At 34.1% G+C, this 24508-nt stretch overlaps 3 protein-coding genes and 1 pseudogene across 4 annotated transcripts; all 4 read right to left on the bottom strand.

Annotated features, from left to right (window-relative positions):
- Nucleotides 1–3777: 3777 nt before the first annotated feature.
- LOC145584604 (S-adenosyl-L-methionine:benzoic acid/salicylic acid carboxyl methyltransferase 3-like) lies at nt 3778–6564 on the bottom strand. The gene is made up of 4 exons (XM_081641418.1): nt 6478–6564; nt 5633–6034; nt 4866–5120; nt 3778–4128 (listed from the first exon to the last, which is right to left on the bottom strand). Exons 1-4 carry the CDS (start codon nt 6562–6564, stop codon nt 3778–3780), a joined length of 1095 nt encoding a protein of 364 aa, XP_081497544.1.
- Nucleotides 6565–11728: 5164 nt separating this feature from the next.
- On the bottom strand, nt 11729–13915 carry LOC145584603 (S-adenosyl-L-methionine:benzoic acid/salicylic acid carboxyl methyltransferase 3-like). Its single transcript, XM_081641417.1, has 4 exons — nt 13829–13915; nt 13118–13519; nt 12584–12838; nt 11729–12088 (listed from the first exon to the last, which is right to left on the bottom strand). Exons 1-4 carry the CDS (start codon nt 13913–13915, stop codon nt 11729–11731), a joined length of 1104 nt encoding a protein of 367 aa, XP_081497543.1.
- A 2173-nt stretch (nt 13916–16088) lies between these two features.
- On the bottom strand, nt 16089–17587 carry LOC145585945 (disease resistance protein RGA2-like). The gene is made up of 3 exons (XM_081642638.1): nt 17548–17587; nt 17175–17375; nt 16089–17041 (listed from the first exon to the last, which is right to left on the bottom strand). Exons 1-3 carry the CDS (start codon nt 17585–17587, stop codon nt 16089–16091), a joined length of 1194 nt encoding a protein of 397 aa, XP_081498764.1.
- A 537-nt stretch (nt 17588–18124) lies between these two features.
- LOC145584602 (uncharacterized) lies at nt 18125–24163 on the bottom strand (annotated as a pseudogene). Its single transcript, XR_014100379.1, has 7 exons — nt 23774–24163; nt 22191–22395; nt 21893–22094; nt 21266–21458; nt 20925–21084; nt 19822–19986; nt 18125–18981 (listed from the first exon to the last, which is right to left on the bottom strand). The product of XR_014100379.1 is annotated as an uncharacterized LOC145584602 (transcript).
- Between the last annotated feature and the right edge of the window lie 345 nt (nt 24164–24508).

The raw sequence follows: 24508 nt of genomic DNA, 5'->3' as shown, positions 1-24508 counted from the left end.
AATTTCATTTACTATTTATGTTTTATATTATGTGAATATTTAGTAAGAATAGTTGTCACATATGTGCAACAAGTATTTTCTTATTTTTTAGTTGTCATTTCTCTCTATCTCTCTTTTCATTACACTCATCTCTATCTTTCTCTCTCCATTTAACATTCACAAACAATTTTTATCTAAGAATTAGTGTCAATCCTTTTGTTGCACATAATATGAAATAAAGGTAATAATTGTGAATTGTGAATTCATTTCAAACTATATTTGTCATCTAAGGTATGTTTGGCTCGCATGGAAAATAATTTCAATGAACATTTGTATTTTACTAGAATGAAATTCAACATCAACTTTTTTTTCTAGAAATTGATCACTAAACTCATTTTATTATGATGAAAACATTTGCAAATCATTAGAATTTTCAATTACGAAGGGAGACTTGGTAATTTAATTCCCATGTCTTTGTGAACATTGGAAATTCCCATAAATTTGCAGTTCCTACATATTATAGTCAACCAAACAAAGTCTCCACTTTTAAAATTACATGATTTTTCAGTTTTCTCTTTATTTTTTTTTATTATACCTGATCAATTGGTTAGAGTTTCCTTCCTGATTATAGGAAATCTTAAGATCAATTCTTATTTGCCCTCGTGGCCCTCTAAACAACAACAAAAAAAACAAACAATACATAAGACATTTTAATGATTTTGTATACATATAATTCGTACAATATTAAGGTAGAAGAGTTAAGTCTTTAACAAAAACCAAAACAGGTATGTATAAGCCAATGTTGTAAGACATGTAACAATCAACGAGACCATTCATTTAAAATAATGAAAGTTGTGGGGTACAAATGCTTTGTAAGAAAAAAATATTATATCCAATCAAAATAAAGCAAAACATGTACGTATAAAATGTTTTGTAGCTCGCGTGACACGCGAATCCCTCGCATATTACGTGATTTTCTCAACTTTTTACTTCTCTACGCTCGTTAAACTATAAATACTGTTTATTCAAGCTAAAACATCAATCTCTAAGGAGCTGACACCGTGACACGTGAGTACATGACAATTCAATGTTCAATTTTAATTTCTAATTGAATCTCTATTCCAATTCAATTTTAATATCATCGCATGTATATAGGTTAATAAATGTCTTATTAACCCTTAATATATAATATGAAAATCACAAATGCCCCATACAAAGAGAGTATGTAGAAAATCAAATTGTCATTTCCCTATGGACTGTACACCTTTAATAAAGATGCATGTCAATTGTCAAATTGTCAATTGCCAATTTGTAGGGAAAAAAGCTCTTAAAACGTGATTGCCTGATTGGAAAGTACATTTATTGGTGAAAAAACGTGAAACAAATTTTTAAATAACGTACAGCAGCATTAAATTCTAATGAAATTGTCATCAAAAATGAAAGAAAAAAACAAATAAATAAGACATACCACTTTCATTTCAGAGGGCCGAATGCAACTTGGTCCTCAGCACATGACCCCAAATATATGTGGCCTTAAATATTTGGGCCTTATATGATTGTACCAACTAATTCCATACCTCTACATTCATTTTTATGATTCGTGTAAAATTATACTCCATATATTATCAAATTTATTTTATTTTGATCACATAAGTCATAATTTTAAGAATATATCAGAGGTAGTACGTACATTACTCTAAGTCATTGGTTTAATGTCGATAATTCCTTTATAAATAACACAATTTCTATATGCGGCCTGTTGTACCGTGCGGCAGGAGTTATTTGAGTTTCTCGGTCAGGGATTACTTGAGTTTTCGGAGTTACTTGAGTTTCTCGGTCAGGGGTTACTTGAGTTTTCCAGGGTTACTTGATTTTCTCGGTCAGGGGTTACTCGAGTTTCCGAGATTACTTGAGTTTCTCAGTCATGGGTTACTTAAGTTTTTCGATCAGGGGTTACTCGAGTTTCTCGGTCAGAGGTTACTCGAGTCACAATTTTTTGTATGTGTCCTGACCGAGAAACTCGAGTAACCCATGACTGAGAAACTCGAATACGTAACCCCTAATTGAGTAATCGTTAATCGAGTGAACCCCTCGAGGAACCCCTGTCCAAACCCCTCAAGTAACCCCTGATCGAGTTACTCAAGTAACCTCTAACTGAAAAACTCAAGTAACCCCTGACTGCTGAAAAACTCAGGTAACCCCTAACAGAAAAACTCAGGTAACCCCGGCCGCATGGTGTGGCATGCTGCACCAAAAAGTTGCTGAATAAATAATACTTCTTACAGTATTTATATTATAATTTTTACCACACACTTTTATTTATTTATATACAATGATAATAATTCTCATAATTTTCACTATTATTAAGTCAATTTCAATGTATATTATCAAACCTTTTTCTTTTTGCTAATATAATATCAAAGATATAGATGATCAAAGTAAGTTTATAAACTATGTAAAAAGTCCAAGTGATAATTATACTGAGAAACGAAGAAATTAGTTATTTACACGCACAATGTAGTGCTAATTGTTGGAAATAATGCTAAGGAAGTATGTACTTTATTTGTTTTGGAGGAAAACTCTTTGTCCCACATTGGTGGGATAAGGAAGACTTTACTTAGTTTTGATATGTGTGTTTATACTTTGATATTTGAAGTGATTTCACTATTGTTGTGGGCTAGAAGGGGGCATTCCCACACGCGTGTCGCCGTCCGGCCAGTTCGTGTTCGTGACACGTGCGCCGTGTGGTGTGCCTACCTTTTTGGGCCAAGTCATAACTAACGTTCACTTTTACGAGATTGTTCAGTTATGAAGCCCACAACAACGTTTGACTCAGTTTTTTAAAAACCGTTTGTAACTGTCGCTGATTTTTCTCCCCACGATTATTTCGTGGCTTGATTCTCTCCATCAGACATTGTTTTCTTCATCTTTATAAACTGATCTTTTCGTGGCTTTTGAAACACACATAAACACTTTATTCTTCTTCCTCTATTCTTCCGCTTTTCCTCTAAATTAGTTTTGAGTATATTGTGAGTTCCTAATCTCTCTTTTTGAGTGCATATTAAGAGAGATCGTTGTGTCAAATCTGGGGGGGGGGCATCTTCGATTGCATCATAGTCGGGGTGAATTTTGCTTCTAAGACAGTGTTCTAAACATGTCACGGCTTTATAACATACATTAATCAAATTCGGCCCACATTTCAATCTCTATATTTTTAAGATTTTACAGTATCTCAACCTTCACTAATGACCTTTATGTTTTTAACCAAAAGATTATCCTTTAATGATACGGTAGTAGCATGAGTAGTGGCATCAATATATAGTAGTACGTATAGTCCAAGAATTAGGGCATGTTCACTTCAGCTTAATTTCAGTTCAGTTCAGCTTCAATCAGTTTAGTTCAGCTCCTAATTTCCATCTCTCATAAAAAATTCATTTCAGCTCAGTTCAATTTAGTTCAGCTCCAATCAATTCAGTTTAGCTCAGTTCTATAAATATGAACAAACCCTTAATAACAAAAGCTTGATACACAGTACAAGATGTATAAGATTCAAAACATGTTTATTAACAATTTTACCATCTCATTAAATTTGTCGATAAAAATTTAAACAGTACAGGAAATATTAGAAAATTTCAAGAACTACTTCCTGAAGTTTTTGGACCAACTAAAAAACACAAACTAAAGAAGAACGTAACAAATTTTAGATGAGCTTATTTTTTTAGTACAAATTGTTGTAGAAAACCCTTCTTCAAATTTAAAACAACAAGTAATAAATTGATGAGTTTCCTCCATGAATAATCAACCCTTTCGCGTTAGCGACACCGTGACATTGATGAATACACTCTTTTCCTTAGCCATCGAGACTTGAACAAGTTCGGTATATCTTAAGAATATTTCTTCAATGATAGTTTCTCCGAAATGAAGTATGAGAAAGGGTTCCGCCACTGATCTTACACATTTGACAAAGTCATAATGTATGGCCGTAGAAGAGTTTTTGTTAAGATCATTTGCTTCCCAACTTACTTCAGAAACATGATCTTCATTTAGAGTAAATGATCCTTCTTTCTCCACCAAAAATCTTAGCTCTGTTGCTGATGGAGTGTAAATAGGGATATTGAATTTATTGAGCTTCTCTTCCTCAATGAAACCCTACATAAGTTTAAAAATTATAATTATACGAACTGTTTCCTTTTCAACAAATAATATTACCTTCGTTCTTGTCAAAAAAAAAAATATTACCTTCGTTCTTTTATGTTCTACTCAATTACCGCAAATAAATAATAATACTCATAATAATTTTCCATCATGTTATACCATCACTCACTTTTTTCCCTTTATTAACCTTTATTTATTTTTTATTTATTTTTAATCATCGCATCTTGGTTCTAATTTTTGTGATTCCCTATTCATTATTTTTAATCATCGCATCTTGATTGCACATGTCTATATATTAAAATCTCGCTTACATCATTTACCTTATGTAACTCTCTCTATCTACACCAATATCAAATAATAATTGGTCTTTGGTAAGAACCATATATCATCATCATTGAGCACGGTAGTTAGAACTGTAAAAGGATAATGATAACTATATCATCTTTATCATTATTAGTTACTCCGTATTGTTTATATATAGTTTTGTGTTAATCCCTTGATTTAGTCGTTTAGGTTGATAGTCAAAGATATCTCTAACTCTTGACTAATATATCTAGACAAATGTACCTAGTCAGATTATATTGCTTTCATGCAATATATATACTCTTGTATACTCATCAATATAATTAAGCTTTCCACCATTCTCTTTTGCATAACGCTATACTAAAACATGAAAATCGAAATAAAAAAGGCGCACTAATTAAGATGATAGAGATTGACGGTAGTATTACCTCAATAACCATGTCATTAAGCGCGGTAGCAAGAAGATCAAACATGTTACAAGAATCCTTACTGTAAATTTCACTGCTTTTCCTTCCCAATATAGTAAGCACCATCATCCCTCCTTCTATTACTTCTTTGGATCGACACCTTAGAAACATTAAAAAATCCTTTTCAAATTGTTTATAGTAAGCATCAAGCACATTAGATGGACTTGTTCTTGCTAAGAATATGTTCCCTTTGTTGTCCTCTATCTCATCTGGCACCTGATTCAATCATGGTCAATTTCTACAACTTTAATGTTACAATTTGATAATAATATTAATAATAATAATGATACTACACTTATTGTTGTGTTTTATATTGCACAAAGTTTAATTATCAAATACAAGTGGAGTACTTATTTTTAACTTATTACATTATTCATTATATACTTTATAATGTGTATGATTCCAAGAAAGAGAGAAAATGTGTGAATTATTAGCTCATTTTTTTAGGAAAAGAATCTTTATCAAATCTTAAATCTAGCGATATCTTGATCTATTAAGTTGCTTCCTTAGTACTTCCTCCATTTACTTTAGTCGATATATGAAGTATCTATTTAGGCACATTTTCCAATACATTCAATCATCAATCAACTCAACTAAAAGCTTAAACTGATATATTCAACCAAAAGCTTAAATTGATGATTAAGGCTCAGGATTATGTTTTATACTCTATCAATGAGCAAAAAATATACGAAATAAAAATGATCTTACGGCATAAAGATACATTTTACCTGAGATAGCCAATGTAAGCTATATGAAGAATGGACAAATTGCAAGTGGTTACTTGGAAAAAGCCTACCATAAAAAGAGCCAGGAACACCATTCACAAAACAATATCCAAAATCATCTCCTAATTGTTGCTTAAGCTTATCTTCAAAGCATCCCAATGACCTAAAGGTGGCGTTAAAATCGTTCCTTGGGAGATCATTCAAGTAAACTTGATACTCTTGGGGGCCATTTCCGAGCCCTCGACGAGCCTTATCGATGGTTGCTATGAGATCGGACACCACAGTCAAGCTGTTAGCCAAGGAACATCCCAAGTCTGCAATGCATAAGGTTGTTGGTCGTTTCTTGCAATAGAACTCTTTTATTGCTTTCTCTTTTATATGTTTTGTCAATGATATCACTTGTTTCTGTTGCAAAGAAAATATCAATCTTCCATTGATTAGTACTTGTATTAAGTTGATAAAGCTATGAAATTTGATGTTTGTGCATTGTACATACAATACAAATTATAAAACTATAAATGATTTGTTTTTTATGGAAATATACGGGTGCCCCTCCTATTACAGAAGGGATAACGGTGAGGATCGAACTCAGGTCACACAAAGGAGAGTTGGAGGGACTTGCCATCCCACCACTCTTGATCCTCATAGAATGAATTAGTTGGTCTAAATGTGTATTAGTACTTATGTTTTATTAGTTCATCTACTAATACGACGCGTTGTATATAAGACTTTGTGTTTATTATTTATTTTTCCAAAAATTAATATCACAATTCACAAGTAAATGGAAAAAAAATGGTAAAGTACACGATTGGTAAATGGTAAGACGTAAAAATAATTAACGACCTTACCTGCATATAGGATGCTTTAGCGTAACTGGTATCATCTTGCCCGTCTTTCATGTGAAGAACTTGCTCTATCTCGACTTCCATCACCATCTTACCACTCTCTTTCTTTCCTGTTTTGATATTGTATTTGTATACTTTTAGGCTCTTACGCTTCTAGCTTGCTTATTTTATGGGTTCACTATTTGTACAACTGTACTTATATAATAGTGTCCATATTGTATATGCTAAATGATGACTACATTTTTAGTAGTTAGCAACTTTAGCATTATTGTTAAATTTAAATATTAAACTGGCCATATCCGTGGATATACAGATATACTTAATTTACTTAGGTTCACATTTAGCAATTTTTATTAAATACAAAGTATATGTTTTATTAAACATCTAGAACGTTTTTTGTGCTTGCCATCAATATTGAACGGATTATTATATGAAATAAATTATACTCGTATATTTAATTTTGTCTGTCCTTATTAAAAAATTTCATGTTTAATTAATTAGTTTGCAATTCGGATATCCACTTAAATAATAATTTAATATAGTCAACTCTTTCTTTACTTAAATTCAAATTGAAACGAACACTTGTTGAAATACGGAGGGAGTACAATATACTTTATTAAGTACTCCATATTACTTGATTTAATAATGAGAATGATTCTCACAACTATGCAATTATAGAATCAATTTCTATCAAAGGCAACTTAAGGGTGAGAATTTCCTTATCGTTTTTCCCTCACTTCCAAAAGGACCTTGCCCGCGTATTCAGACCGGGTTGACTAGAAGACAATATACTGTATAATAGGCGTGTTCGGCAAAATATTGCTGTGAAGATAATTGTTAGCAGTGAAGGTAGTTGTTAGTTGTAACTTTCAGCTGTCAACAACTTGTTAACTGTGAAGATAGATAATTTAGGTATAAGTGTTCGGTAAAGTAGCGGTTAACTAGCTGTTACATATAAAAATCAATAGTTATATTTAAAACTATAGATTATATTTTCAACGGCTACCTCTAATTTTAAAAGCTAATATTTGTAACTTTTCATAAAAGCTACCTCTACCACTAAAAGCTACCCTAACCATTACTTTGCCAAACACTCACATTTTTTTTGTCAAATAGTAGTCAAACCACTAAAAGCTACCTAAAAATTACTCAAAAGCTAGCGCCGAACACACTCAATATCATCTTAGAAAGAAAAATAATGTTAGTTAATCTCAGCGGTGGATCCACGTTAGGACTTAGTTAAGAATATGGGTTACATGACAAGCAAGTTGACAGTGCTAACACCCTTAGTATGTCTTGTGTGTGGCTAGCCACACCGTGTGACCACTTATAAAAGAACAAAGTAACCCATGTAACACTGACTGAGTAACCCCTATAATACTGACTGAGTAACCCCTATAGCACTAACCGAGTAACCCAATAACACTGACGAAGTAACCCCTTTAACACCCATCAAGTATATAACCCCTATTACACCACTAAGTAACCCCTGCCACACGGTGTGGCAGCCACATATAAGACTTTGTGTAGCTGGGCATACTGTGTGACCAGTTATAAAAAATGAAATAACTCCCCTATATCATTGACCAAGTAACCCCTGTAACACTAACCAAGTAACCCCTATAACACTAATCGAGTAATTACTGTAACACTGACGAAGTAACCTCTTTGACACTGACGAAGTAACCCCTATTACACTAACGAATTGTCGCACCGTATGGCCAGCCATATGTGGCTGGCCACACCGTGTGACAGGGGTTACTTCGTTAGTGTAATAGGGGTTACTTGATCAGTGTTAAAGGGTTACTTCGTCAGTGCTTTAGGGTTACTTGGTTAGTGTTTTACGGGTTACTCAGTTAATATTATAGGGGTTACTTGGTCAGTTTTATATGGGTTATTTTGTTTTTTTATAAGTGGCCACACACAAGACGAGCTGAACATGTATACATAATAATTAGTCTAAGTAAATTTTATTATAGAGAATATACATCGCATGCAACATGTATACTAATAAATTAAATAAAAATATGAATATGCATATGTTTTATACATAATTTTAAATAATATGGAGTAATATCTTTAATAATGTAAAACTAAAAATTATAAAAATTTGATTTTTGGAATATTGACATTGAAATGAATCATATAAGACCCTACTTGATTAATGTTTTTCATTAAGATTAAATCATAAAATGAAAACAAAGTAACTTATATGAATCTAAAATCTAATGGCATATAATTATATATACATAATAGTACATAATGAATACCACTGTAACCATAAAAAAGAACCTTAATTCATGAATGTCAAATGACTATTTTACCCTCCTATTTTCAAAGAAAAAATATAGACGCTATACGTCTAGATGGACTTAGTATTTATTAATGAAAATAATTTTAAGTTTTATTTTATAATAAAACCACTACTAGAAAACAGGCAAATAGCGATTGACTGGTTCCGACGGACACATTATTCCGTTGGAAAAGTCAAAATTTCCGACGGATTTTTAATCCGTCGAAAATTTCCGACGAAATTGAAACAATTTCGTCGCAAATCCGGCGGAAATTTCCGACGGAATAAAAATCCGTCGGAATATATGTGCGTTCCGACGGAAAATTCCGTCGAAAAAGACATTTTCCGATGGATTTATAGTCCGTCGGAAATTTCCGACGGAATTTTCCGTCGGAATATATATTTTTTTAAAAAAAAAAATCCCAAATTCTAAAAACCCTACACTGCTTTACGCCTCTTTTCCTCTTCTCTCTCCTTTCCTTATCCTTTTTCCTCTTCATTCTCCCTCTTCTCTGTCGTTCTCTTCTCCTCTCTCCTCTCTGTCGTTCTCTTCTCCTGTTCTCTTCTCCTCTTTCGTTCCTCTACTTTCCTCGTATCCCCCACCACCAACAACAACGCTTATCACCACCGACATGAACAACATCACCATCACCGTACCGACAACAATTTCTTCTGTTTTCGCCCTTTTTCTCTCTTCTCAAGTTGAAACAAAGGTTTTCGGGTCAAATTCGACCATGAAAACTCTATCTAGAGTTTTCATGGTCGAATTTGACCTCTTAAACATAATTTCGAGGTCATGTGTGGTCGAATTAAGGTATGTATCTTATTTTATTTCAATTTTCTTTTTTAATTTTTTTTTTTTGTTAATTTTTGGTGGTGATTGTGGTATTCGGCGGCCACGGTGGTGGTGGTTTGCTTAGGATGGGGGGTTCGGCCGAATATGTGAGGGTTAGGGTTGTAGATCTGGGCTAAGGTTAGGTGGTGGGTCTGGTTGTTTAGGATTAGGGGGTCTAGTTTGGTTTGTGGGTTCTGGTTTGGTTATGTTTTAGGTCGGGTCTGGGTTTAGGTGTTTTAGGTTGGGTCTAGGTTAGGGTTTGGTTAGGGGTCGGTCAGGTCTGGGTTAGGGTTTTGGGAGGTGGTGGCAGTGGGTGGCGCTGGTTTTGTGGTGGTCTGATATGAGTGGTAGTGGCGGTGGGCCAGTGGTGGTGGTCTGATGTGGTTGGTACTGGTGGTGGTGGTTGGCACTAGTGGTAGTGGTCTGATGTTTTTAGGGTTATGAAGTGGGTTTGGTTGGGGTTGACAGGTGTGGTTTGGGTGGTTTGAGGTGGTGATACGCCGTGTCGGTAGTGGCGCGGCGTATTTTTTTTAATTTCTTGAAATAGTTTTCCGACGGAATTTCCATCGGAAATGGGCTTTTTTCTAGTAGTGAACTCTAGATGAATACACACCTATCTTTTTGACAAAGAATACATACCTATCTAACAATGTTAATTATGATAAAAATATGTTCTATTTTGTGAATAAAAAATTTATAGTCAAAGTTAATACTTCCTCTGATTTTTAATACTTGCAAAACACACATTTTACGAAATTTTAGACGACTGGGCCTCATATGATTTAGCACGCTTAAAATGAGGGTGACAGATTGCTAGAAAAGTGTAGTAGTTAGTTTTTAACAGTCGATTAACGGGTATTTGTTAGGGCATGTCAATTAGTAGTGGATAGAGGTTTGTTGTCAAAGCAATAATGGTTGATAGTATGAGTGTTTAGCAAAAGTAGCGGTTACAATATAAAATTATATTGTTTTAAAATTCCTACAAATTGTTTAAAAAGTAACCAAAATTTGACAAATGTTGTCCGCTACTTTTAAACGCAACTTTTTTAAATGTTTGAAAAATTCTACCTAAATGCAACCTCTATCGTTAACCGCTACTCGAACCACTACGGGCCTGTTCTCATACGTTTATTTTCAGTTCAGTTCAGTTCAGTTCAGCTCAGCTCAGTTCAGTTCAGTTTAGTTCAGTTCAGTTCAGTTCAGCTCCTAATTTCCCTCTCTAATAAAATATTCATTTCAGCTCATTTCAGTTCAGTTCAGTTCAGCTCAGTTTAGTTCAGTTCAGCTGAGTTCAGTCTATGAGAACAGGCCCTACGGGCCTGTTCACATTTACTGAACTGAGCTAAACTTAACTGAACTTAACTGATTGGAGCTGAACTGAACTGAATTGAATTGAACTGATTGGAGCTGGACTGAACTGAAATGAGCTGAAATGAATATTTTATGAGAGAGGGAAATTAGGAGCAGAACTGAACTGAACTTATCTGAAATTAAGTAAATGTGAACAGACCCTACCTCCACTCTTTTTTTTCTAGTAGTGTTTCAACTATTCAAAATGCTAAGTGCTACTTCAAACGCTACCTTAGTGGGCCTTGGCCATGAGCTTATCAGGACAATAATACAACTTCCAACCAAAAAAAAATCCATTTATACTTTATAGTATGCTGCATGGTATTGTGACATTTCCGTATTAGGGATCGAATGTATTACAAATATTAAAAACGGAGAAAGTATATAAATTGTGAAAAAAGTAAAACATGTCACGCATGGAGTACTAGACTTTTATAGGCAAACCATCCTTGTCATTAGAATAACTAGAAAAATAAAACAAAAAATATAACAAATAAAAGCTTTATAACTAATCCTAAAATCTAAATATAATATTTTAATCATTTTACTAATTTTACAACAACTTTAATTCCACTAACCACGCGTAACTTTTGAAATTTAACATAACGAGTTAATTTTAATTTAATTCCACTAATCGTGTGACTTTTGAAATGAAGTAACTCAACCTTGTGATTAGTAGACAACTCAATTAAAAATAAATAAAAGCAATGAAACGACGTTATTAATTCCATCACATTAACAACAAATAAATAAGCTAAACTTTCCTCCATGAATAATTAACCCTTTCGCGATAGCAACATGGTGACATTGATGAAAACCCTCTTCTCCTTGGCCATTGAGACTTGAACAAGTTGAGTATACCGTAAGAACAACTCTTCAATGATGGATTCTCCAAAATGATTTATGAGTAAAGGCTCAGTCACAGATCTCATGCACTTGACAAAGTCATAATGAGATAGAGCCACCTTATTAGAAGAATTTATACAATGATCATCTGCTTCCCAACTAACTTCAGAAATATGAATTTGATTTAGAATAAATGATCCTTCTTCCTCCACCAAAAAGCGTAGCTCTGCCTCTGATGGCGTATAATTAGGGATGATAAATGTATTTAGCTTACCTTCATCTATGAAACCCTGCATAAATATTATTTTTACAAAGGTATCAGGTATATAGTATCAATGTTTTAAATAATGTGGTTGACTTATTATTTAATTCATATATGCTTGAATAAAGGAGAAAACCGTATACAAAAAATAAATAAAAAATACGAGTATAAATTTTAGCGATCGATTAAGCAATACGAAAATGCTAAAGGTCACAAATTGAGACAAGAAATATTTGTCACAATTCTTCATGGTGAATGCATGATGTATATGGAAATAAGTGATGAGGCGACAGATAAATAAATGGGATCAAAAGATTGTAAGAAAATAATTTCAATTCAATTATAATAATTTCAATTTACGAAAAATAAGGTGAGTTAAACTAAACCTTAAGTAGCTTATAATACGGAGTAGAAAGTTAATTACGAAAATTCAACCATATACAAATTTTAGTGATGGATCATTAACCAATTTATAAAGTCCCATTAATTTCGAATTGATTTTGATAGGGATAGTATTAAATACCTGAGAAACCATATCTTTGAGCGCAGTAGCAAGAAGATCAAACATGTGACTTGATTCCTTGCTATATAGTTCAGTACTTTTTCTTCCCAATATAGTAAGCACCGTCATACCTCCTTCTACTACTTCTTCGGACCGACATTGTAGAAACATTGAAAAGTCCTTTTGAAACTGCTTATAGTAAGCTTCAAGCACATTAGATGGGCTTGTCTTTGCTATGTAAATGTTCCCCTTGTTGTCCATTATATCTTCCGGTACCTAAAGTATCATGATCAAATGGCACGTACAACTACGTGTTAAAAAAAATTACAAAAATATACTTAAGTTAATTAAGAGCATCCACGATGGTAGGTAGGCAAGCCTAAAGTTTTTGTCCATTTGGATTATTCTAAGGTTATGAATCACTTCTATTTCATCCATCACATTATTATGATAATCACACCAATTAATCTTAATTATGTACATTAATATTCTTATATTAACCAAAAGACTTGTTATGTGTAAAAATCTAATGAAGATAGCTAATAACTAAATTACCTGAGATAGCCATTGGAGGCTATATGAAGAATGGACAAATTGTAAATGGTTTTTGGGTAAAAGCCTGCCGTAGAAAGTTCCAGGTACACCATTTATATAACAATTACCAAAATCATCTCCCAAGTGTTGCTTAAGCTTATCTTCAAAGCTTCCAATTGACCTAAAGATAGTGTTGAAATCGTTCCCCGGAATATCATTTAGGTAAACTTGATACTCTTGGGGTCCGATTCCAAGTTCTCGACGAGCCTTATCAACTACGGTTATGAGATTGAACACTACATTCAAGCTGTTTGCCGAGGAACACCCCAAGTCTGCGATGCTTAAGGTTGCTGGTCGTTTCTTGCAGTAGAACTCTTTTACAGCTTTCTCTTTTATGTGTTTTGTCAATGATAGCACTTGTTTCTGTTGCAAAGAAAATTTCAAGCTTCTATTGATTAGTGTTAAGGGCAAATTATATAGTAGTGCATTGAGTGTAAAAGTTAACTATGTTAATTATTTAGGAACAGAAGGAGTAACACTTACATTTTATTTGATCATCTACTAATATGACGGGTTGTATATAAGACTTTTTTTGTGTATACTACCATTAATTTTTCTAAAAAATATAATTATTTGACAAGTAAACAACCAAAAAAGGGAAAAGTACACAATTGGTAAATATTTAGCTTACCTCAAAAAAAAAAAGGGTAAATATTTAATTAGCTAAATTACCTGTATATAGGATGCTTTTGCATAACTAGTATCATCTTGCCCATCTTTCATGTGAAGAACTCGCTCTATCTCGACTGCCTTCACCATTTTCTCTATCTCTTTCTTTCTTGTTGTGATACTGTATACTTCTAGGCTCTTAAGCATGTTACTTGTTTAATTTTATGGGTTTATAATTAGTACTTTTTAAAACAAACATTACAAGCACTTATATAGTACTTATTATTAACAAAATTTTTGTTATTATTATTATTATTATTATTATTATTATTATTATTATTATTGATTTTGAATATCAAACCGGCAATATACGCAAGGGAATACTTTATTTGGCAAATTTGGCATGTTTTATAGTTTTATTATGTGCTTAACTGCCTTCAGAGTTGATTAGATTATTATATAAAATAATTATAATTGATTCTGATCCTGATATAAAATAATTCACCGCGTTTTCAGTATTCAGTATGGCTGGCCCCATCGTGTGGCCGGTTAACACTCATCAAAATACTGATTAGGTAACCACATCGACCAAATAACCTCTTATCGTAACCTTTGACTGAGTAACCCCTGGTCGATCGAGTACTCTTGACCGATCCGACCGAGTAACTCCTAACCGACCGAGTAACCCTTGACCAAATAAACCTTAACCGAGTTTCCCCTAACTGAGTTTCCCCTGATGAAGTAACCCGATCACATGGTGTGACCAGCCATATGAAAGTTTGTTAACATCACAAATTCTTATATGTGGATGGTCACACAGTGTGACCAGCTATAATAGAGGTTCAGTCAATGTTACAGGGGTTATTCGGTTAGTGTTACAGGGTTACTCGCGATCGGTCAGCGTTACAGGGGTTACTCAATCAGTGTTACAAGGTCAGTATTATAATAGGGATTATTCGGTTAGTGTTATAGGGATTATTTTGTTCTTTTATAACCGCAACATCAGGTGGCCAGCCACAGACAAGATGGATTGTACTTTATAACGTGTTAGATCTACATGTACTGAAAATTATTATTATTATTATTATTATTATTATTATTATTATTATTATTATTATTATTATTATTATTATTGAGTTTGAATATCTAACCGGCCATATACGCAAGGGAATAATTTATTTGGCAAATTTGGCAGATTTTATACATTTATAGTTTTATTATGTGCTTAACTGCCTTCAGAAGTTCAGAATTGATCAGATTATTATATGATAAAATCATATCTGAAATAATTAATTATATTTCCTTGGCTCTTTAAATAATGGAAAAAATATTTGTTTGTTTAATTGATGAGTGATAGCGTTGAGGTTGTTATACTTCATAACGTGTTAAATCTTAGATGTATTGAAAATTTATCATCAATTATTATCTTTATTAATACAATACATTCTTAAAAAAATATTAATACAATACATATTACTACCTCCGGTTTTTTTTAATTAGTTGACACGTTTTGATTTTAGTACTATTCACATACTTTCCTTTGACCGTATTTTGTGTTTTATATATAATGAAAAATAGTCATGTGAGATCTTGTTAGATTTGTCACGCTAGATATTTTTAAAATATCAACTTTTTATAATTTTTGCTTATCGGTAATTAAAGATATGAATGGTTGAAGTTGTGCATTGACAAACGTAACTAAAGAAACGTGTCAACTAAAAAGAAACGGAGGAAGTATAATTTAATATCGTAAATAGAATGAAATACTAATATAATGTTAGCTATTCAGCGGTGGATCGATCAACGTTAAGACTTACAAATGAGGAATATCCGAACATGGGTTAATACCTCCCTTGATACTCACTCCGTCCCCAAATGATAGTCCCTTATGGCCTATTTTTAGTCCCAAATTGATAGTCCCATTTGTTTTTTTCAAATACTATTAATATCAATTTTTTATCAAAATTCTCTCCAATTGCAACAATATTTGTGCAAATTTAATTTTCCATAAAAAATTTGTTTTTCAATGTACTTTTATTACTTTCTCTCTGTACTATTTTACATACCTAATGTAAATTTATCTTTTCAACGTAATTTTACTACTTTTATTTAAGTTTCTTAATTTCCGCGATTTTTGCCCATAAAGGACTATCATTTGGGGACGGAGGAAGTATCTCATATCAATCCATTCCAAGTTAACGAACCAAACAATCTCTAATAGTATCTCCAAAAGGCGTGATCGATCTCTCTAATATGAGATCACACCTTTTGCAATAATATTTTTTTTTTTTGGTTGGTAAGGAGAACTCACTGGATTAAGAGGCTAGGCACTTTGGAAGTGGGTGGAAATGATAAGGAAATCCTCACCCCAAAGTGTCTGTAAGTGCCTAAGGCCTTTCAATCTACTAAAGCCACTTGGCAGCTTTCTAAGGTTTGTGGAGTTGCGGAGGTCCAATGTCTGCAAGTTCTGTAACCTAGTGATCCCGGAGGGAAGATGACTAGAGAAGACACGAACTCTGAGGTATCTCAGGTGCTTTAGCTCCCCTATGGAATTTGGAAGGCTCTCATAGATCCCCTCACCCAAGTCCAATGCACGTAACGTCAAACTCGAGAACACACTATTTATACTTGATGTAGAGAATTTTTCCAAAAAATGAGTGGATAGAAGATGAGATCTCATATGGGGGGCAACAAGCACAGAAAATGGAGCCTTCCATAAAGAGCTTCCAACATTAATAAAATGCACATGTTTGATGCTCTCATTCATATGCTCCAGAGTCCTGTCCATTAGAAGGCATTCATCTCCCACTATAAGTGCCAAGTCATGCATCAAATCATGCATTTTATAGCATGTTTTAAAATTTGTCTTGTCATCTTGAAAGAAACATCTTCTCAACAATTCCATGAAGAATGCATGACCGGCATCATCCGGGCTCTGATTTCTACCCACTGGTTCGACAAAGCCTTGAGACATCCAGAGCCATATTAGCCTTTGTTTGTTAAATTGATAGCCCTTAGGAAACAGCGCACAGTAAGCAAAGCACTGCTTCAATTGTGATGGGAGATGGTCATAGCTCAGCTTCAAAGTCGACATAATGCTGCTTTCTTTTAATTCCATCTCTCTGAGTTCACTATCCTTGAAACACATCCATTCTTCTTCTGTGTCTTTGGTATAAAGAATCCCAGCAACAGTCCTTACAGCGAGTGGAACATTTGCACACTTCTTCACGATCTCTTTACCAATAGCTGTTAGACTTGGATTCTGTTCTTCTAGTCCTTTTCAAAGTAGGAAAACATACTGCTTTATTAGGCAGGTGGTCTGCAGCAAAAGAGACTTCCTCAAACAAATCCTCAAGTTGGTAGAGAACATTTTTCAGCCTTTTCAACCATAATTTAGCCAGAGCCCCACCCTCGCCTTCATGTAGCCTCTCTGCATCAAAAAGCCGGGCTTGAATCGTCATCATCGTCTGCTCAAGTTCCTTCAGCTTTTCACTGCCACCAAAATAGGAAGCAATTTTTCCAGCAGCTGACTGGCCCAAGTATCCCAAAAGTCTCCCAACCAGATCAGATACAATTGATTCTGCCATTTCTCTCTTTTTCCTCTCTTCTCCTAGATGGAGTATCAATATAATTCTTTCGTAAACCAGTGAAAAGGATGAAATTATTGTTGGATACTCAATTCATGACTTTATTTTGTGTACATTTTATCTAAAGTTTGAATTGAAAATTCAAAGATGGATTAATGGAGTTGGCCCGGGTGGGGCAGCAAAAGGGCCGCATACCTGTGTAATGATTTTTAAAACATCCCATCAAAGACTTCATTCTGGACCACATTCATCTTCATTGCTCATAATATCCACCCTGTACCCTTGTTGAGTAGCAGCCTGTTATCAATAATCACAGAAAAATACAAGGTTTATCATTATGATAAACAAAAACACGTTTATCTAGTGGCATTTTTGTAAATAAAACAACTTTTATTAAAATTGGGTCTCACAATGTTGATTTATTTACAAAAATATCATACGGGCTGTTTTTGTTGTTTTATTTACAGAAATACAACTAGATAAACGATTTTTGTTTACCATGCTGATTAACTGAGGCTTCCTCAATAATCATGGTTTGAAAAGAAAAAAAATTACTGATTACTGAACCTTCGGTACTGCTACAGTGCTACTGCTAGATTCATATTGAAGTAAATTTGATGCAAGGGAAACTTTACTGAGGCATAATCATGTTTTTTGGCATAAAAACAAATCTAATAAATAAAAAAATACTGCCACAAGCGGCTTGGAATTAGTAACCTATCAGTAGTAATGCTAATACCAGGATCCTACAAACCTACCCACTGAGCTCTAATAACAGAAGCTACTGCTCCAAAGTGCTTCATGTTGAGAATGTCCTAACACAAAATCTAAACTTGTTCTACTACGAAATCCAAAGCCAGTTATATATCAAAGAGGAGCAAGAGAGCAGAAAGTAACAATAACTTGCAGTTATCTTCAATAATTAGCAAGAATAAGCTATGAAATAAAAAAAAAAAATGATAAAATGGTTACAAGTAACAAATATTGCAGTTATCAGATAGGAATCAAGATCCCCTGATTAAACATATGGTCCAAGCTAAAACCAGTACAAGTAAACATAATTGCCTTATTTTCAAAGAGAGAAAAACGTACAATTGAATGTCAAAAACTTTGAGAATCCCTTCATCTGCCTCCTCTGTTCTGTCCCCATTCCTATTGGAATGAACATCACCAGCTTGTATAAGAAGTAACTTCTTGCAGTGGTTCAACGGGAACAGCATATGGAGAATTCCAATCAGCATCAAAGATTTGCTGAAGTTGGGAAACAATGACAGGGTTGTATGTGCCAAAACTGACACCGGCAGTTGCATAGAAATAATCCCATATAAGGTTGCTTGTCCCAATGTGAGCTCTCACATTGCTGACAGCATATTTCCCATGATTCACTCTCGTGTAACCAGGGTACAGGTTCCCTGTACTAGTGCCATTGCTAATAGCTGGCCCTGTTGAATTGTAACCAGGTACCTCGTAGTATTTGATTTCCACTTTGCCCGGGCAGTGATTATATGGTGATGAATGGCACAAGACATTAGTGTATAGTAGAGCTTTCAAATATTGATCAGTGTTGTTGATGAAATGTGCCCACCGTGCCACAAGGAGCTGGACTGTTGCCCTCTTCGAGAATACAACCTATCCAATGGAAAAAGTAAGAAAGCTAAGTACTTAACAAACAGACATTAATGAAAAAGGGAGCAACGTCTGTTTTAGGAGATTCATATATGTAAATGAGCTCAATTTCTAAAAGCATAAGATCCAAAAATAACCTATCCAATGGAATAATTAAGAAAACTAAGTACTTAACAAATAGACATTCATGAAAAAGGGAGCAATGTCTGCTTTGGGAAAATTCATGTAAATGAGCTCAATTTCAAAAGGCATAAGACCCAAAAATAATTGTAATGTTCTTTCAAGCTTATTTTTGTACCTATTTATTTCATGGTGATAAATTATCATCACTGCACCTTGTTACTCCTCCCGTCCCTAGATAATATGCCACGTTTCGTAGGAAATACTTCTAAGATTTGTAGTTGATATCATAATTACCAATCAATCATTACCCAAAAGTCGAAAATATACATCTCCACCACCAATGTTGTTTTTCTTTAAAATTCTTTGTTATGGATATTGCTAAGAATATCATGAGAAAGTTCAAAATTATAATCTACTATAGCAAAAAGTGGCCTTAAATAAAAATGTGGCCGATTATCTAGGCATGGAGGGAGTACTATTTTCCATTAATTACTTAGTACCCTTCCCCCCAAAGAGTCAAGATGAAAGCCAAAAATTCTTATATGAAGGATAGCTAAAAACATTATACAGCCACAGATGATGTTTTCTTAAGAACCGTACAGCTCTGGTTTAAGACCCAAAGACAAGATAGCATCGCGTGAGGAATACCTCTGATATAAAGACCGCGGGGGGGAGTGAGTGTAATACACAAAGAAAAGATAGCATCACGTGAGGAAATACCTCTGATATAGCAGATGAAAGAGACGACCAATAAACAGTTTGCTTTGTATATTGAGACTGACCAAGCCAATCCATTGTACTGATCCTAACAACAGCTCCCATTCCAACAGATTTTATGGTATCCAACCATGCTTGTTCATCAGTCTGGAATCTTCCAAAAGAGAGCTGCAGCCAGAAAAATCAATTACCTTGAGATGAGTAGAGGCATTCAATTGCAGCAGAAGAAAATACAATAAATGGCAATGGAGAAAGAAAACAAAAGGAAAAGATAATTACAGAAATTGGCTTTATTCTTGTCACCTAAAAAATCCTAATTTCAACTTTTTGACCCTATTTGAACTTGTCTAACATTTAATCTTTAGTTGTAAAATGAAATTGGTAGCCCTTGCCCCTTATGTGAACTTAACCTATTGACCCCTAATTTCTGGATTTTAATGGCCCTTGTCTAATTTTTTTTTTTCCTAAGCGTATGCTTGGGTTGGAATTAAATTACTAAGAAGACAATAAAAAAAATAAAAGAGGACGAGGTGATGTAGTTACCCTCATTTCTAGGGAAATATATTCTCAAGGGTCTAGGGGGAGGATGGGGAACTATTACCCTTATTTGGGGGGTAGCCATTCCCCCCATCCCTTCCTCCTCCCTTAATTACATCACCTCCGTAAAACGTTATTTTAATTTTCACTAATCTCCCTAATTATTTAACCTCAACTTAAGAATGCCCCAAAACTTGTTTCTCAATGTGAAAAGCAAAGCCTAATTAAATTTCCATGTAAGTACTTAATTCTACTAGTTTCAACTTAACGGGTAGTATGGACCCCACCAGAGGGGGGAGAGGCAACTTCATGTGTGTGAGCCTTACTCTCTCAAACCTCAGGCTAATAGATGGAGACCTCACCAATGCTACAGTGTTACCTCACCCCTTGCTCTGGTTATTCCAGCTTAGCAAGAAAAAAATATTGTACTTTCCACAGTTCTCAGAAGTCAGACTAACAATTAAAAAAAGATGACTGAAATCTAGCATCTCTGACGTCAGGCAAAAAACATGCGAAGCAAGTCAGCTTAACTAAACAAGCAACAAAGAATTTCAACTTGAACACCCTACCTCGGGAGGAGCAAAAGAGACATAGCTAGAAGAATGTTGGGGCATTGAACTGTTGCTGTATCCAGGAGTCTGAATAGGTAGCTGAAACATATATGGATCTGAGAGCAAAGGGTATCCAGATACATGCTTGGTATTAACATAATCATGAGAAAGAGGAGATCTGCAACATTAATATACTTGGATGTTAAATTCAACCCCTAAAACGAAAGCATTGATAAAGCAAAGTTTGTACTAATCCTAAATGAACAAGAAGTGCATCAATCTGAAGCAAAGTATATACAATTTGCATTTCTAGCAAACAAGCTGTGTGTAAGCCAGAAATTTTGTTTTTAAAAACATACTTGCATCTTTCTTCTTGAACAACAAAATGTGACCAGCAAGGAACTGTTCTATTAATCTGCCATTGTTGATCCCATGTTGTTGTAGTATGTGCTGATGGATTCAGTGAACCAAGCTCCACAAGTTGTTATAGTAAATCTCGACATTCTTGGCGATTTTCGGACAATCAGCAATATAGATACCAGCTTCTTTAACCTATTAAGATTCAGAAACAATGCAATAATTGCACGACATGTGTGACATATATGCAAATGTTGGAATGTAGTTTGACAAGAAGGAAGGTTTAAATAAAATATACGATTTATAGAGAGGATACTGTTATGAATTGGCAACTTTGGAAGGGCATAATAGGTAGTACAATATACTTATGGCTTATGCTAGTGTTGTATGTTGAGGAGGAAGATAAGTGAGTGAGTCAGAGGAGTAATGCTATTAAATAAGAGAAGATTAGACTGGGATTGTTATGGGGAATATTGTGTTGAGTTTTAGTTAGCTCTTAGGAGTAATCAAGCCTTTAGATTGATATCTATCATCTATTTTCTGTAATTTCCTTAATATCTATCAAAATCTTTATTTCTTTCTTCCTTCAAGTTCAACCAGTTATGCTAATTCATACGAGTAACAAATACCTGTGTGAGTGATTTCCAGTCATTATTGGCAGATCCAATGTATACATCACGTTCATCTGATATCCAAACTTTAGCATGGACTATGCCAGACCCCCACCAATTGCCAAGTAATAGTGTAACATTCTCGACATTTGGTCTTCCTGCCGCTAGGTCAGATGGCTCTTTGGTATAATCAGGATACACGCCTGAGTGCTGCAAAAGCCTATAATGGATTACATATAGCAAGGTACCCAAAAAAGAGTTCACTAAAAATGTAATTTGCATTGTTCTACATGAACAAGGTAAATTAAATTTATACCTGACTTTGACATTGAGGTCAGCAGCATTTTCAATGGCTTTATATACACTAAAACCTTCTTTAGCACCAAATCTATCCATTTCTTCTTCTGAGTACCCATAATCCCCTGAAAGAGGATTATCTGGTCCAGCAACCAATTGCCAGTATTGTGCCATTATATCCAGCTTTTTAGTTGAATTACCAGCCAGCCACCGGAAGACATCAGCTGACAAGTGCATAAAATTTGTTGTTGTAAGAAAAATCAAAGGTCAAAAGTCAAAATTGATCTGGATTCTGGACATCCTTAGATCATTGCAAAATTGAAGACTGGACATGGGTGCTACGCAGCTCACAGTTACTTGTGCTTCATAAAGAGAAAGTGGAATACAATGTGCTACACTGAGCACTGATCATGCATTGCTAACAGTAAGCAATATACTTTATGAAATGCAGTAATCTATAGGAAATGTCAATCAATTAAATCAAAGGAAAAATCATCAAGACTTTACTAGTGCTCAAGCTCACCTCCAAAGCTTCACATTAACAACTAAACTTCGGAGAATCAAAAACAAATATACAGAGAGAACAAATAAGCAAAATAGGATACTTCTATCTGGTAGTTAGCCTAAAAACAAAGTCCTAAAACATAACTGACTGCTGAAAATTCGATACTGAGCAACAGTGATACCCAACTCACTCACCCCCTTCCCTCCTACGAAAAACAATCAATAATTTGGAAATTGGTATGTAATACATGGTAAACTAGTGGACTAACCGAACAAAACAAGGTAGTAAATCACATTCATGTACCCGTTTTATGTTACAGAACATACTGCATTCCAACACTAAACACTGATAAGCACCTTAGCAAAAAAGAGCCTTGTTTTCCTAATTCACAAGCTAGTTGTGCTTTGCAATTTTAGTCCAAATCAACTTCATTACACAAAAAACTACAATAATAAGCTTAACACTGCCTAAAAAATGCTTCTTTTGTCAAATTTCTTTGTTTTTAGTCCAATGAAAAAGGCAAGTTCATATAGGCAAATTCCTCCTCCATTGATCAGGCTACTAATAAAATGTAGTTCATATAAAGTATAAACCATCATTTAAGTAATAAGATTGACATTTATCACATCGATCAGGAATTAACTAGGCTTTTCTCTTTGGCAGCAATATACTTTTGCACATTCTCATTGGTAACAATTTTTTTCAGATATCTCTTAAATAACATTGATTTTTAATTGTTCTCTAATATAGCAATATGTGGAAACAGTATACTGCTACCAAAGAGAAAGAAAAAAAAATGTTACCAATGAGAATGTGCAAAACTAATGTTACAGGCATATATTCCCAATCAACAAAAACAAAAACTTTGGGATTAATATTATCTACTATTACAAAATCAGAAGTAAAAACACAATAAACTAGGCCTATAAAAGGTTTTACTATCCATAGCCTCGATGTTTCGGAATTCATGACAAAATCACCTGTCAGTTGGTATTTGAACTTTTTATACTTACCCTTAGCGCTACATATATCATTATCCCGAGAAAAAACTAACACATTCAAATTAAACAAAAAAAATAGAATGATAAGATAAATACCAGTAGAAAGAACACCAGGAACGAGAGAAAGATGAGGCATGTCGGTGGGAATTGATTGAACCAGCCAAGCCTTACACTCTTCCTTCGCCATTGCAGTTGATGAGGAGAGATAAAATAGGGCAAACAAGAAAATCCCAACTGAAATTAACACTGAAAACTTCATCTTTTTCAAAATTGAATACATACCCACTTCAATTCAATGGGTTTTCTCTTCTGGGTTAAGCTCAGATTAACTGGAAACTGAGTTGAAAGCTTGAAAATTGGATTTTGATTGATAAGTGAGAGAATGGGGGAATTTTTTGGGAGAAGATCCTAATACAATTTGGATATTCTCATATTCGTTTGAAATTGATGAAGAAGGTACTGAGAAAATTCAATCTATTAGTTGACTTGCAGTTGCAGATTCCAATTTTCCCGGGTTTTTATGAGTTGAATAAAAAGAAATGGAGTAAAAATAGGAGGAAAATGAACTAGGCTAATCATTTTTTTATTTTATTTTATATTTTTTTTTAAGGAAGATATGGATAAAGGATGGTGTTGTTGAGCATGACCCTAAAGTTTAGGGATCCACTTTGTTAGGCTTAACCCAATAATAAGAGTAGGCTAATGGATGATCAAGTGATTGCTCACGATGAGAGTAGAAGGTTATTTGTGATTAAAAATTAGGAAAGTGAGAAAATTAGAGGCCATGAATCGTGAATTCGTGATGGAGTCGTTAGAATGACCGAAATCAAA

The sequence above is a fragment of the Chenopodium album genome, chromosome 16 (genome assembly GCF_948465745.1).
Source record: "Chenopodium album chromosome 16, dcCheAlbu1.1, whole genome shotgun sequence".
Classification (NCBI taxonomy): domain Eukaryota; kingdom Viridiplantae; phylum Streptophyta; class Magnoliopsida; order Caryophyllales; family Amaranthaceae; genus Chenopodium; species Chenopodium album.
Note: the sequence above shows the minus strand (reverse complement) of the source record. Positions and strands in the feature narration are given on the sequence as shown.